Source organism: Podarcis cretensis (assembly GCF_951804945.1).
Source record: "Podarcis cretensis genome assembly, chromosome: 13".
Classification (NCBI taxonomy): domain Eukaryota; kingdom Metazoa; phylum Chordata; class Lepidosauria; order Squamata; family Lacertidae; genus Podarcis; species Podarcis cretensis.
The window spans coordinates 50,814,743-50,829,914 of record NC_137182.1 but is presented as its reverse complement, the minus strand read 5'-3'; the positions used below and the strand labels follow the sequence as shown (position 1 = coordinate 50,829,914).

Below are 15,172 nucleotides of genomic sequence, written 5' to 3'. Positions count from 1 at the left end.
TGAGACCAGGGCCCTGCGGGATCTGATTTCTTTCCGCAGGGCCTGTAAGGCAGAGTTGTTCCGCCTGGCCTTTGGCTTAGAATCAGTTTGATTCCCTCCCCCTCTTTCTTTTTTCCTTTCTCCTCCTGTGAAGAGGCTGCATCTTAATGTTTTAATGTTGTATCTTATTCTTTTAAATTGCATTTTAATCGACTTGTTTTTTATTATTGGTGGTTAGCCGCCCTGAGCCCGGTCTTGGCTGGGGAGGGCGGGGTATAAATTATTATTATTATTATTATTATTATTATTATTATTATCTTTACCCAGAAGGGCATAACGCCCTGCTCTCGGTTTTGAAGCTGGCAGGAGACAGGGCAAGCAGAAGGAAAGCAAGAGTATTGTGTTATTCTTCTTTTGCACCTCTACAAAATCTTCTTTTTGTACAGAGTCTTCTACAGTGTCTTCTTTTGCACCTCTACAAAATCCACAGAGGCTGCGAAGCTTCTGAATCACAGCTGCCGGAAACCTCAGGAGGGGAAATGGTTCCTGTCAGGGCCGGATTTAGGTTTGATTGAGGCCCTCAGCTACTGAAGGTAACAGGGCCCTTTATATGTCCAGCTGCCCTTTGTCAACAACATATTGTCCCTGTTTTTTTGTGTTGAATATATGCTATATGGTCATTTATGGGCCTAACAAGTATCTAAAGCCATTTGCACATAACAAATTATGTATTTTATCAAAGTAATTGTTGAACTGAAATACAATTAAGAAGAAGTATATTAATAGTGAAAAACAATTAAGAAGAAGTCTATTAATAGCGAAATAATTATTAAGCACTAACTTAAAATGATTTTTTATTCATAACAAACTTAATAATGCGAACGCATTGGCATTTGGCAATAACTTTCTAGAGGAAAACGCACCTTGATTTTGGAACGCTTTGGTTTTGGAACAGACTTCCGAAACGGATTAAGTTTGAGAACCAAGGTACCACTGTGTATAGAAAGGAGCAAACCAGTGATATTTTAGGGAGCAGGCTAGCAGGTGGGGCCCATTACTTACATCACAGGAGCCTGCACAACACAAAACACTGTTGCTGTATGTAGGTTTTATTTTATTTGTCTTTTTTATCTTATATTTTGGAAATGTACATCCAGTTTTTCCCCCCTTTAATTTTTTTGGGGGCCCCCAAGAGAGTGGGGCCCTAAGCTATAGCTTGTTTAGCTTATACGTAAATCCGGCACTGGTTCCTGTGCTCGGATCCTGCTGGCGAATTTCCCGCTGGAATATCCAGCTGGCTACCATGAAAACAGGATGCTGGACTAGATGGGTCGTTAGACTAATCCAGCACTCTGATCGTACGCTCTCGTGTTGTTCCACCTCCAGTTTCAGAAGGGTCTTGAAAAATTCAAAAGCTCGCTCGCGGCTGTGGCCTGGCCCAAACAAATGACCTATTTATTGAGCTTTCGCCCTGATCTGCTTGCTGAATTATATCACAGAGGCTGCATTATAGCTGCACATTTGTTCCGATTGGTTCACGGGGACTGTTATACAGCAGTGACCAAGCCCCCATTCGTCCCAAATTTGCCAGGACCACCACAAAAAGCCCTTAAGCTGCCAAAGCTACCGTATTTTTCGCCCTATAGGGCGTACTGGCCCATAGGACGCACCTCGGTTTTTTTTGGGGGGGGGGAAATGAATAAAAAAAAATTATTTCTCCCCCAACCCCCAGAACAGGCTGCTATCCGCAAGCCTTGCGAGCCCGGCGGCAACTCCCGCCGGGCGCGCAAGGCTTGCGGACACCTGCACGAAGCACGGGGCGCCCTCCGGAGGGCGCCCCATGCTTCGGGCTGCAGGCTACTGCCTGCAAGTCTAGAGAGCCCGGCGGCAACTCCCGCCGAGCTTGCAGATAGCTTCCTGAAGCCTGGAGAGCGAGAGGGGTCGGTGTGCACTGACCCCTCTCACTCTCCAGGTTTCAGCGAAAGCCTGCATTCGCCCCATAGGACGCACACACATTTCCCCTTCATTTTTGGAGGGGGAAAAGTGCATCCTATAGGGCGAAAAATACAATACTTCCTGTGCCATAGGTAAAGGTAAAGGGACCCCTGACCATTAGGTCCAGTTGTGGCCGACTCTGGGGTTCCAGCGCTCATTTCGCTTTATTGGCCGAGGGAGCCGGCGTACAGCTTCCGGGTCATGTGGCCAGCATGACTAAGCCGCTTCTGGCGAACCAGAGCAGCGCACAGAAACGCCGTTTACCTTCCCGCTGGAGCGGTACCTATTTATCTACTTGCACTTTGAGGTGCTTTCAAACTGCTAGGTTGACAGGAGCAGGGACCGAGCAATGGGAGCTCACCCCGTCACGGGGATTTGAACCGCCGACCTTCTGATCGGCAAGTCCTAGGCTCTGTGGTTTAACCCACAGCGCTACCCTCGTCCCTTTTCCTGTGCCATAGGGTGTTGCAAATTAAGCTGTATTTAAAGGGGCCATGGGCAAAGTTGCTGGTGGCTTACAGTTTCAGCATGTTGTTGTTGAGTCGTTTAGTCGTTTCCGACTCATCGTGACCCCCTGAACCAGAGCACACCAGGCACTCCTGTCTTCCACTGCCTCCCGCAGTTTGGTCAAACTCATGTTCGAGAACATTTTGGCCATGTGAAAAAATGTTCGGGGATGGTGTGAAGCTGGATTGGTGAGGGGGCATGGCCTGAGGAGAGAGGCTACAAGGTGGGGAGAGTCCAAAGACCCAAATGGAGAGTTTTGGGGGCTCAGATTTTGCCCCTGAGCCTAGGAAATCTGGCAGGAATGATATATATGTTGATTTTTCAGGGCCGGCTCTATGAGTGAGGCAGCCACCCCAGGCAGATGGCTTGAGGCCTCTGAAAGCAAAAGGCAGCAAATTGCTAATTACTGCTGTATTTGTATTTTCCCCACACCTGGGAGTGAGACAGGCACTTGGGGGAATGATTGGCGTCCCGGTGCCAAAATAACTTGGCCTGCCTTAGATATTATGCAACTTGAGTTTGTGCTGGAGGAGGGGGGTGTCACTCTGCTCCAGCAGGAAAATATCTGCCTATCTGGAAAAAAAGGTACCCAGATAGTTGAGGTTGGTGATTAGGGATTGTTGCAAGAGTGTCCCATTTCAATCAGGATAGCCTAACTTTTTTGTGCATGTAACAACAGCTTCTAGGATTCTCAATGCACAAAAAATGGAAGGAATAATAGTTGCCCAAGAAAGAAGAACAGACTTTGCAAAATGGCTGAAGTTAACAGCTAAAATAAGAGAATTGAACAATGATTGCTTTGTGGAGGAATGGACTATTTAAGGAAATGCTATACAGTGGTACCTCGGGTTACATACGCTTCAGGTTACACACTCCGCTAACCCAGAAATAGTGCTTCAGGTTAAGAACTTTGCTTCAGGATGAGAACAGAAATTGTGCTCCGGCGGCGCGGTGGCAGCAGGAGGCCCCATTAGCTAAAGTGGTTCTTCAGGTTAAGAACAGTTTCAGGTTAAGTACGGACCTCCGAAACGAATTAAGTACTTAACCTGAGGTACCACTGTAGATCATGGGTAGGCAGACTAAGGCCCGGGGGCCGGATCTGGCCCATTCGCCTTCTAAATCCGGCCTGCGGACGGTTCGGGAATCAGCGTGTTTTTACATGAGCAGAATGTGTCCTTTTATTTAAAATGCATCTCTGGGTTTTTTGTGGGGCCTGCCTGGTGTTTTTACATGAGTAGAATGTGTCCTTTTATTTAAAATGCATCCCTGGGTTATTTGTGGGGCATAGGAATTTGTTCATTTTTTCCCTTCAAAATATAGTCCAGCCCCCACAAGGTCTGAGGGACAGTGGACCGGCCCCCTGCTGAAAAAGTTTGCTGACCCCTGCTATAGCGTGATGGACTTGTGAGCTGGATTTGAAATATGAGCAACAGAAGGAATTAGAAAATACAGTATTGATGTGTCGGGATAAGGAAAATAAGGCATTGTGCAGCAGAGGGGGGAATTAAAACACTGGAAAACGGGGTAAAGGTAAAGGTAAAGGTACCCCTGCCCATACGGGCCAGTCTTGACAGACTCTGGGGTTGTGCGCCCATCTCACTTAAAAGGCCAGGGGCCAGCGCTGTCCGGAGACACTTCCGGGTCACGTGGCCAGCATGACATCGCTGCTCTGGCGAGCCAGAGCCGCACACGGAAACGCCGTTTACCTTCCCGCTGGTAAGCGGTCCCTATTTATCTACTTGCACCCAGAGGTGCTTTCAAACTGCTAGGTTGGCAGGCGCTGGGACTGAGCAGCGGGAGCGCACCCCGCCGCAGGGATTCGAACCGCCGACCTTTCAATCGGCAAGCCCTAGGCGCTGAGGCTTTAACCCACAGCGCCACCTGCGTCGCAAAAAGACAATTTTATTATGTATTAAAGTATATATGTTAAGTTTTTGAAAATTCAATAAAAAAATTATGTCATAACAAAGGATAGTCTAATGTCTGTCACCTAGGTTCTGGTAACCTCTAGGTTAGATGACTGAAATGTGTTATACAAAGCGCTGCCTCTGAAGGAGGTTTGGGAACTTCAGCTGGGGCAAAATTTTGCAGCCAGGCTGCTCAGCGGGGCAAGACGGTTTGAGCATATTACACCAATCCTGGTCAGACAACAATGGTTGCCAATTAGTTTCTGGGGCCAATTCAAAGTGCTGGTTTTGGCCTCTTTCTATATGAACTGACCGGGACTCTGCAATCATCTTCCGAGGCCCTTCTTTGTGTGCCTCCTCCACGGGAAGTTTGCCTTTAAAGCCAAATTGACCCAATTCCCGCTCTCCAAAACAACACAAGAACCAAAACGCAGCCTTCCTTTGAAATTCGCACTTATCCAAAATTTGCTGTGCAGCCAGCCAACAAGGGTTTACAAAAATGAATATATTAGAGGGAATGAAAGCATAAATAATGAACGCACTGAAGAAAATGTCGCAGAAAAATATGTATTCCGTTAGGAGAAATTGCCTGTACAATGTGTACCTTAGTCAAAGCTGCATACGAAAAAAGTGGGTTACTAGAAGAAATCTGCACAGAAATGCAGAAGAATATTTGTGAGGAGTTTTTAGAAGAGAATTTGTAAATTGCCGCCATAATGTGGAGAAATGGGCTTAATGCTGGAAAGAAGAGACACGGAGAGAACGGAAACTGTCCCTCTGGACACCTCCTGTTCAAAGAATCAGTTTGCAGGTAGATTCGGAGAGAGTGACTGCCGGCCAGAGTATGTAATATGGGGCTGTATTGAGATCGCCTGTTGTCTTTGTCCATGGAGTTTTCTTGGCAGGGATACTGGAGTGGCTTGCCGGTTCCTCCTCCAGGTGGATCACATTTGGTCAAAACTCTCCACTATGACCTGTTCATCTTGGGTGCCCTGCTCGGCATAGTTCATAGCTTCTCTGAGTTCTTCAAGCCCCTTCGCCACGGCAAGGCAGTGATCCATGAAGGGGTCTTAAAATTCTACAAGGAAGGCTCAAGCAGTATGTGGACCGAGAACTCCCAGAAGTGCAACTGGATTTAGAAGAGGCAGAGGAACCAGAGACCAAATTGCAAACATGCGCTGGATTATGGAGAAAGCTAGAGAGTTCCAGAAAGACATCTACTTCTGCTTCATTGACTATGCAAAAGCCTTTGACCGTGTCGACCACAGCAAACTATGGCAAGCTCTTAAAGAAATGGGAGTGCCTGATCACCTCATCTGTCTCCTGAGAAATCTCTATGTGGGACAAGAAGCTACAGTTAGAACTGGATATGGAACAACTGATTGGTTCAAAATTGGGAAAGGAGTACGACAAGGCTGTATATTGTCTCCCTGCTTATTTAACTTATATGCAGAATTCATCATGCGAAAGGCTGGGCTGGATGAATCCGAAGCCGGAATTAAGATTGCCGGAAGAAATATCAACAACCTCAGATATGCAGATGACACAACCTTGATGGCAGAAAGTGAGGAGGAATTAAAGAAGCTTTTATTGAGGGTGAAAGAGGAGAGCGCAAAATATGGTCTGAAGCTCAACATCAAAAAAACGAAGATCATGGCCACTGGTCCCATCACCTCCTGGCAAATAGAAGGAGAAGAAATGGAGGCAGTGAGAGATTTTACTTTCTTGGGCTCCATGATCACTGCAGATGGTGACAGCAGCCACGAAATTAAGAGACGCCTGCTTCTTGGGAGGAAAGCAATGACAAACCTAGACAGCATCTTAAAAAGTAGAGACATCACCTTGCCAACAAAGGTCCGTATAGTAAAAGCTCTGGTTTTCCCAGTAGTGATGTATGGAAGCGAGAGCTGGACCATAAAGAAGGCAGATCGCCGAAGAATTGATTCCTTTGAATTATGGTGCTGGAGGAGACTCTTGAGAGTCCCATGGACTGCAAGAAGAACAAACCGATCCATTCTTAAGGAAATCAGCCCTGAGTGCTCACTGGAAGGACAGATCGTGAAGCTGAGGCTCCAATACTTTGGCCACCTCATGAGAAGAGAAGACTCCCTGGAAAAGACCCTGATGTTGGGAAAGATGGAGGGCACAAGGAGAAGGGGACGACAGAGGACGAGATGGTTGGATAGTGTCTTCGAAGCTACAAACATGAGTCTGACCAAACTGCGGGAGGCAGTGGAAGACAGGAGTGCCTGGCGTGCTCTGGTCCAGGGGGTCACGAAGAGGCGGACATGACTAAACGACTAAACAACAATTGAGATCGCCTGAGGCCGTTTTCTCTGCTCTGTGATGGCCTGAGGGTCCCATGAGAGAACATGTTTAAGAGTAAGTGGAGCAGAAGGAGAGAGAGAGAGAGAAAAAGGAGGAAAAGAGGAGATCTCAAAGAGAGAGAGGGGAGAAAAAAACCTGAAAGGAAGAATGCAGAACAAATTCTCAGTCAGGACTATGCCTTCCTTTTAACAGTACCACTCCTTCCACCTGCTGGCCATTTGGCGGTACTGCAGTCACGTTGTTTCTCTCTCAACCAGCCTTCCCAAGCTCTGAGTATTCCAGATGTTTGGGGCTGGAAGGAGCTGCAACCCCAGTAATCTCAAGGGCACCAGGTTGGGGAAGGGTGCTCTTCTTTGGGGCCTGTTAGCTGCACCCACCCATGCACTCAGCAATGGTCACCGTGATTTTTAATCGAATGCCAAATTTGGGGTGAGGGGTTGGTCTCTGGGTCCCTGCTGAATTAGGTATGAATTAAGGGACGCGGGTGGTGCTGTGGGTTAAACCACTGAGCCTAGGACTTGCCGATCAGAAGGTCGGCGGTTCGAATCCCCGTTACGGGGTGAGCTCCCGTTGCTGAGTCCCTGCTCCTGCCAACCTAGCAGTTCGAAAGCACCTCAAAGTGCAAGTAGATAAATAGGTACCGCTCCGGCGGGAAGGTAAACGGCGTTTCCGTGCACTGTTCTGGTTCGCCAGAAGCGGCTTAGTCATGTTGGCTACATGACCCGGAAGCTGTTCACCGGTTCCCTTGGCCAATAAAGCGAGATGAGCGCTACAATCCCAGAGTTGGCCACGACTGGACCTAATGGTCAGGGGTCCCTTTACCTTTGGGTATGAATTAGATATGAAACCCAGAGTCCTGCATCATGGATAGATTCAGAGAAGGGAGAGTCCCTCACTCCCAATAAGTCCCGACAGGGGAGCTGGGCTGCAGACCTTATGGCCGGGCAATTTGCACCACAAGGTCCCTCGCAAGCAACCTTCCTTCCTGACCTGAAATGGGATTTATGATGCCCTTTCATTAAAAAGGGTGGCATGGGAGGAGAGGGGCAGAGTGTAGACTGGACCTAATAGGTTGCCATATTTTGAAGAGCACAAAAGAGGGTGCTATGACGACTCTCCTTTTAAATCCCCCCTACAATATGTAGGGGGACGCGGGTGGCGCTGTGGGTTAAACCACAGAGCCTAGGACTTGCTGATCAGAAGGTCGGCGGTTCGAATCCCCGCAACGGGGTGAGCGCCCATTGTTCGGTCCCTGCTCCTGCCAACCTAGCAGTTCGAAAGCACGCCAAAGTGCAAGTAGATAAATAGGTACCACTCCGGCGGGAAGGTAAATGGCATTTCCATGCACTGCTCTGGTTCGCCAAAAGCGGCTTAGTCATGCTGGCCACATGACCCGGAAGCTGTACGTCAGCTCCCTCACCGCAACCCCAGAGTCAGTCACGACTGGACCTAATAGTCAGGGGTCCCTTTACCTTTAAAATATGTAGGTGATAGAAGCTGTGATATATTGCTGAGGGGGGCAGGAGGAGAGGAGAAGAAAGGAAAGCAAGTCTTCAACCACCAGTTATGTCTAGGTCTCATGCAGAAAATATAGCCAAAAACATTTTGTCAAATATATATATTTTTTAAAACCACCCAGAAATAAATTTAACCTGGAAAAGAGGACCTGTCCTGGAAAAAGAGGACACATGGCAACCCTAGACCTACAGAGCTGCGGGCAGTTTACAATTTCCGAAAGTGGGCAGTACGACCCCCACCCTATCCCGGGGGGCAGTGGCATTAATGGGGGGAGTGCTAGGAGGCAAGGGGGCGGAAGAGGGGCACTGGATGTGAGTCCCTCCCAGTGCATCAATCTCTTCCAGATCTAGAGCCTAGACCAGGGTTTCCCAGCCTTGGGTCTCAAGCTGCTGTTGGACTACAATTCCCATCATCCCTAGCTAGCGGGACCATCGGCCTAGAGGGAAAAACCACTTTCCTCCCTTTGTATTACCACCCTTTTCGTTTTCAAAGCTATTTCCTCTGGTCACATTGTTACAGGAATTTTTATAATAATTGGAGGGGGGGTTGCCCCTCCAGCATGCAGTGTGTACCCCCCACCCTTTGTTCACACACAATGTCTCCTCAAAGCACCACATAACGCACAACACCACACAATTTCCAGCAGTTGTTCGACTAAGGGAAAAGATGGCTACCGAAGGGGGGACCTGGGGGACCGGAAAAAGCCAGCCATAATCCCTGAAACCTAGGATCATGTACACAGCAGTGTCTTGCATAAGAGATAATCACTGGCATCCTGGCAAATGGGCGCCAGACAGGTATAATCCTGTGGACAATAGCAAACCATTCAGGAGTGCATTAGGTTCTTGGTCGGGACAAAGAGGTGTGATTAACCTGGCCTGGGAAACCAGGAACTTGTAAATATTTTTTTTTTGTCTTACTTGATGGGTGTGAAGTAGATTCAGCTGCCATGATAGCACAATCAAGAAAGCAATTTTCTCGTCGTCCTTTGGGCTGGACTGCAAGAGGCCCACACTACCCAGAAAAGCTGCGCTGGACGGCACAAGAAGGAATCAACGGAGGCAGCAAAATATGCCTTATTTTCTGCCTTTGCTGCCACTAAGGAGGCTCAGAGATGAGCCCTCACCAGTGTCTGATTGCTTTCGGCCAGAGTTTTCCTCCACGTTTTAGTTTGGAGAATAGGCGAGCAAGCAGCGACATGATAGAACTTTATAAAATTATTCACAGACAAAAGAAAGCGTTTCTCCTCTCATAAACACAAGTACTCGCACTCAGAGCCAGAGATGCTTCTGAATGCCAGTGGCTTGAAACCAGAGGAGGAGAGAGCGGTCTTGTGTTTGAATCCTGCCACAGGCCCCGATCCAGCAGGGCTCTTCTTATGCTGGGAAAAGGAAACTGGGGGAGGCAGAATTTTTCAGTGCAGGCTCCCCACTCCCAAGTTAGCTCAATAGCCATTTAATCAGCGGTCAACGACAGACCTTGCTCAAAAGTAGAGGCCTTTGATTCAGTTTGCATCTGAAAGACACCAGAGCAATGTGCAAAATGACACACAGGGAACCTTTGAAATTCGCACCTGTCTGAATTTTGCAACGCCGTTCTCTGGCCAAGCGAGGCGTACAAAAATGTGTGTGCACAAGGGCAAAAAGCGTGCCTGTCAGTGCCCAGCTTCGTGGAAACAACAGACGAAAAGGCAACGTTTCAGGGCGAATCGCCTTGCAAAAACGCCAAGTTGCATATGAAACAGTAGGAGAAATTTGCACAAAAAGACTGAGGGCGTGAGAATTTTTTAAAAAGTGTATAAATTGCAAACGGGTGCAAAAATGTGGGGAGCTGAAAATGCGAAACTGAGAGAACCTGCAAAGGTGGGGGACGCTCCTTCACTGGAGGTTTTTTGAGAGAGGTTGGATAGCCACCGGCCAGGAATGATCCAGCTGTGATTCCTGCATTTTAGGGGGTTGGACTAGATGACCCCTGGACCCTTTTCCAACTTGACAATTCCACGAGAAACTGAAATTGGCATAGTAACCCACCCCTGCTCAAAAGGAAGGGAACTCAAATTATCGACCTGCCCGCTGGACTTGCGGAAGCCTCTGTAGGTGACAAGGGGGCAGGGATATTAAAACTCAGACTCGTGGCCCCACGTTGGGTGAACGATTCCTCGTGGTCTTTTCCCAACGCTACAATTCTAGGGAGGGTCTTTTTCCTTCCCGGTGCGTTCCCAAAAGCAGGCAGGATGCCCCAGCAACACCCGACAAGCTTCTCGCTTTTATTTATTTCCATATATAATTTATTATGATTCTCTTTCTTTCCCTTTTTTACAAGCTTAAAATAGAACGGTAAGAATGTAAGGGAGGAGGGGAGGAGGCGCGAAATGCGAGGGGCTGGCAGATTATGGAGAGGACTTTGGAGGGGGGGGCAGCAAAGGCGTTGGGGTGGGGCAGGGGAGAATGGTGCATATTTCACCCGAGTCTCGACAACACCCCAAGTATTATGGGCGAAAGGGAGCAGGAGGGGGGAGGGGGTGGTTCATTGTGGCTTTTCTCTCTCTCACCCCCCCCCCCGATTTTCAAAAGGGGTGGCGGCGGTGTCCCTAGTCCCTCTGGGGCACGAGGGTCGGGGGGGGGTGGCTCCGACCCAGAAGCGAGGGAAGGATACAGGCACAAACGGAGGAGGGAGGGGAAGGAGGAAGGGTGGTTAGGGTCAGGGGTCAGCAGCACTGGAGACCCAACAGGTCCCGACGGACAGTTTCTCTAGGGCGGGAGATCAGCCCCTCTTCTGAGGGAAGGGGGAGCTGAGGGCAGCGGGAGGACGACCCCCCAAACCTCTGCCCCCCTCTCTCATGTTTCTTCACTCGTTCCACCAGGAGATGAAAGGGCATCGCAGCTTCCGGCGGTTGCGGCGATGTCGAGGGATCTCCTGTCCATCATTCTGTCCCAGATTCGGGAGTTCCTGAAGAAAGAGGGAGCTGTAAAGTTGCAGGGGGAGAAGGGGGGAGAGGAGTGGGGCGGGGGGAAGAAAAAACCGAGCGTGAATCGTTTCCGTCGGCCCCCACGCTGTGGGGCAAAGGAAGGCGCTGGAATCTTACCGGCGGTCCGGTCCGGAGGAAGGAGAGGGTGGGAAACAGCGGGGCGGGAGTTCCAGCTGTGCAGGCCGCATTCAGGGGGGGCGGGAGGGGGGTCAGGCAGGGGTGTGTCGCTGGCACCTGGTGGGGGGGGGAGGAAGGTGGTGAAGGAGGATGGGGAGAAAGGGAGAGACGAGAGGAAGTTAGCCACAGGGACCAAGCGTTCTGCGCATGAGCAAAGGAGGTTTTCGGGTTGCGTGGGGCGCCACGGCCATTCTGCGGAATGGAGTGCGAGAGGTGGGGTGTTTTAGCGTTGCACAGGGCACCACCGATATGGGAGAGCCCAAAGTCCGCCACTGGCACGTGAGATATCGCAACACTTTAAAAATAATTAAAGTGTTCTCAAGGGAGGATTCATGCAAGCTAGGGAGGTTGCGAATGGGATCCGTTCTGGAGGCCCATTCACAACATGAAAAGAACGCAACCCGCAGTGGCGCGTCTGCGCACGCATGGGTTGCGATTCGCCACTTCTGCGCATGTGCATGACATCATTTGCACTTCTGCGCATGCGCGAGCAGCGAAACCCGGTAGGAACCCTTTCCGCTATTTCCGAGTCACTGCAGGACGTAACCTTGAAGAACGTAACATGAAGCGGACGTAACATGAGGTATGACTGTATAGGGACGTTTTTAATATTTGATGTTTTACGGTGTTTTACAGTGGTGCCCCGCAAGACGAACGCCTCGCAAGACGGAAAATCCGCTAGACGAAACGGTTTTCCGTTTTGGAGGCGCTTCGCAAAACGAATTTCCCTATGGGCTTGCTTCGCAAGACGAAAATGTCTTGCGAGTTCCTGCGGGTTTTCCCCCCTTCCCCCCCCCCTTTTCCTAAGCCGCTAAGCCGCTTATCAGCTGATCCGCTGATAAGCCGCTTAACAGCCGATCGCTAAAAGCCGCTAAACCGCTAATAGCGCCAATCCGCTAAGCTGTCAATGGGCTTGCTTCGCAAGACGAAAAAACCGCTATACGAAGAGAATCGCGGAACGGATTAATTTCGTCTTGCAAGGCACCACTGTAATATTTTGCTGGAAGCTGCCCAGAGTGGCTGGGGGAACCCAGTCCGATGGGCAGCACATTAAATAATAATGTCACCATCATTATTATTAATATCCCACCTTTCATCCAAGGAGCTCAAGGCGGCAGCCTATATTGTTCTCCCCATTTTATTCCCACAACAACCCTGCAAGATTAGGTTGAGAGTAGGGAATTGAACCCTGCTCTCTCTCCCAGTCCTCAGTCCAGCACTCTAACCACTGCACCACACTGCCCTGCTCCCCAATGACTAGCCCATGGACATACTGGGTGCCCTCCCACTGTACCCACCCACCCCCAATTTGACTCCTGCCACTCTCCCCCCCCCGCCACTGCTGACAGGAACGGCCTCCCCTGTAGGAAGCAGGGGGTCTCTGAAGACTGGAGGGGACCTGGGGACCCCAAGGGTGGGGGGGGGAGTGGCAGGAGTCAAATTGGGGTGGGTGGGTACAGTGGGAGGGCACCCAGTATGTCCATGGGCTAGTCATTGGGGAGCAGGGCAGCGTGGTGCAGTGGTTAGAGTGCTGGACTGAGGCCTGGGAGAGAGCAGGGTTCAATTCCCTACTCTCAACCTAATCTTGCAGGGTTGTTGTGGCAATAAAATGGGAAGGCCCTGTTGGTCGCCTTCCCATTGGGGGTGCCAATTTGGTCCCCATGGATGCTGGGCAAGTTTGGACCCCGCTTTGGCCTGCACCTGACCCCTTCTCTTGGTCCTGCCTCAGGGGGCTTCAAATGGGTGCATTGTGAGCAGAGTACAGAGGGAAATGAAAAGGCCTCTCCGCAGCTACCCTGGCACCAAAATGGAGCCTCCAGCTTCCAAGGCATTGTATCTGGCACGGGCTGCTTTGGGAAAGCAAGCCGACGAGAGTGTTCTTGCTTTCCTTCTCTCGGTGGAAGGGCCTCAATCTCCGACGGCCGGATGCTTGGGGGGCAAAGAGTCATGCTCTAAATGTCCTTTAAGCGCCTGGTGCGTTTGCAGCCCAGCAGAAGCAACAGGCAGGCAGTGGGGGAATGTGCAGCCCCCTCCCACTTTAGCTCCCCGCCCCTGCTCCCTTTCCAGATCCCATGCAAGGGAGCAGCAACCATGCGTGTAGGAAGAAGGGCTTCACCTCCAGAGCCTGGGTTTCGGCCCCGATCCGACTCCAGCTTGTCGCACGACTGCGCCCGGCGCGTCCTCTTTGGTTTGAGGGGAGCTGCCTTCCTTCCCACCTCAGGGTCCCCTGGAAGGGGAAAAAAAACGGGAGGGTCAGCAAGCCCTGCGCTTCCTGTCCCCCATCTCTGCAGCGCTTTCCAGAACCGCAAGGTGGAAATTGGGCCAGTTTACGGGATTTAAAGGCCTCCTCCTCTCCGGGAAAGACCCCCGGAGGAGAATTAGGAGATGTACTGATGGCGAACGTTGCCATTAATTTATTGGCTCATTGTATTTGCAAGAAATAAGCACACCAAGAACTCAGGCCAATGTAAGTTTCAGTAGCGGGAGTGGTCCCTACTCACAAGTCAATAGTCAATAATAACAAAAACTAATCCATTCAAGGGTAGGGATGCGGGTGGCGCTGCGGGTTAAACCACAGAGCCTAGGACTTGCCGATCAGAAGGTCGGTGGTTCAAATCCCCGTGACGGGGTGAGCTCTCGTTGCTGGGTCCCTGCTCCTGCCAACCTAGCAGTTCGAAAGCACGTCAAAGTGCAAGTAGATAAATAGGTACCGCTCCGGCGGGAAGGTAAATGGCATTTCCGTGCGCTGCTCTGGTTCGCCAGAAGCGGCTTAGTCCTGCTGGCCACATGACCCGGAAGCTGTATGCCGGCTCCCTCGGCCAATAAAGCGTGATGAGCGCCACAACCCCAGAGTCAGCCACAACTGGACCTAATAGTCAGGGGTCCCTTTACCCTTTACTAATCCACTCAAAGGTACGTATTCTGACAAGAATTACAAACTCAAATAGAGATTACAAATTCTAACAAAGATTACAAACTCTAACTCATAAAGATATGTATAACACAATAATTCGTTACAAAGATTTCCTCTTTTTCACTTGACAATAATGTTGATCCTTATATTTTATCAGCTTGCAGATGGAGACTCAGTTTCAATCACGGAACAGAAGTCAGAAGTCAATTGTGGATTAGAAGCCGGTAACGAATTATTGTGTTGTGAGTAGGGGCCACTCCCACTACTGAAACTTACATTGGCCTGAGTTCTTGGTGTACTTATTTCTTGGGATATTTAATAACAGGAACTCCAACTTATTTATCATTGTATTTGCAGCCTCCCTTTTCTGCCAAAGAGCTCAATGTGACGGGCAACGTTCTCCTTCTCCCCTTATTAATCCCGATAACAACCTGCGAGGCAGCTCAGGCTGAGAGAGGCAGGGACTGCCCCAAGGTTGGCCAGCGAGCCTCAAGGCTGAGAGAATCAGAGAATGGCCGAGTTGGAAGGGACCTTGAGGGTCATCTATTCCAACCCCTTGCAACGCAGGAATCTTTTTACCCAACGTGGGGCCCGAATCCACGTCCCCGAGATTCAGAGTCTCACGCTCCACCGACTGAGCAAGGAGAAGGGGATTTGAGGCCTGGTCTCACAGAGGCCCTAACCCAACACTCTAACCCGGTCGTTCTCAAAAGGGTTTTCTCTGGGCCATGCCTTTCAGGATAAAACACATTGAACTTTGTAATTGATAAGCGATACACTGGAAAGCAAACAACAACAACAACGCAGCTGGTATTGTCCTTCGTTATCACTCGGTACTCTCCTGCTCTCATTTGGAAAAAGGATCTATCCGTATTCTGC

The 15,172-nt window shown here is 49.9% G+C and overlaps 1 protein-coding gene across 1 annotated transcript in view; it reads right to left on the bottom strand.

The window, feature by feature from the left end:
- Positions 1 to 10,485: 10,485 nt before the first annotated feature.
- CARMIL3 (capping protein regulator and myosin 1 linker 3) overlaps positions 10,486 to 15,172 on the bottom strand; it is an 88,414-nt gene continuing 83,727 nt past the window's right edge. The window contains exons 39-41 of the mRNA XM_079951737.1: positions 13,496 to 13,606; positions 11,320 to 11,436; positions 10,486 to 11,199 (exon numbers count right to left, since the gene is read on the bottom strand). Of these exons, the coding sequence (XP_079807863.1) occupies positions 11,072 to 11,199; positions 11,320 to 11,436; positions 13,496 to 13,606 (356 nt within the window). The 3' untranslated portion in view covers positions 10,486 to 11,071. The remainder of the gene's footprint in view (positions 11,200 to 11,319; positions 11,437 to 13,495; positions 13,607 to 15,172) is intronic.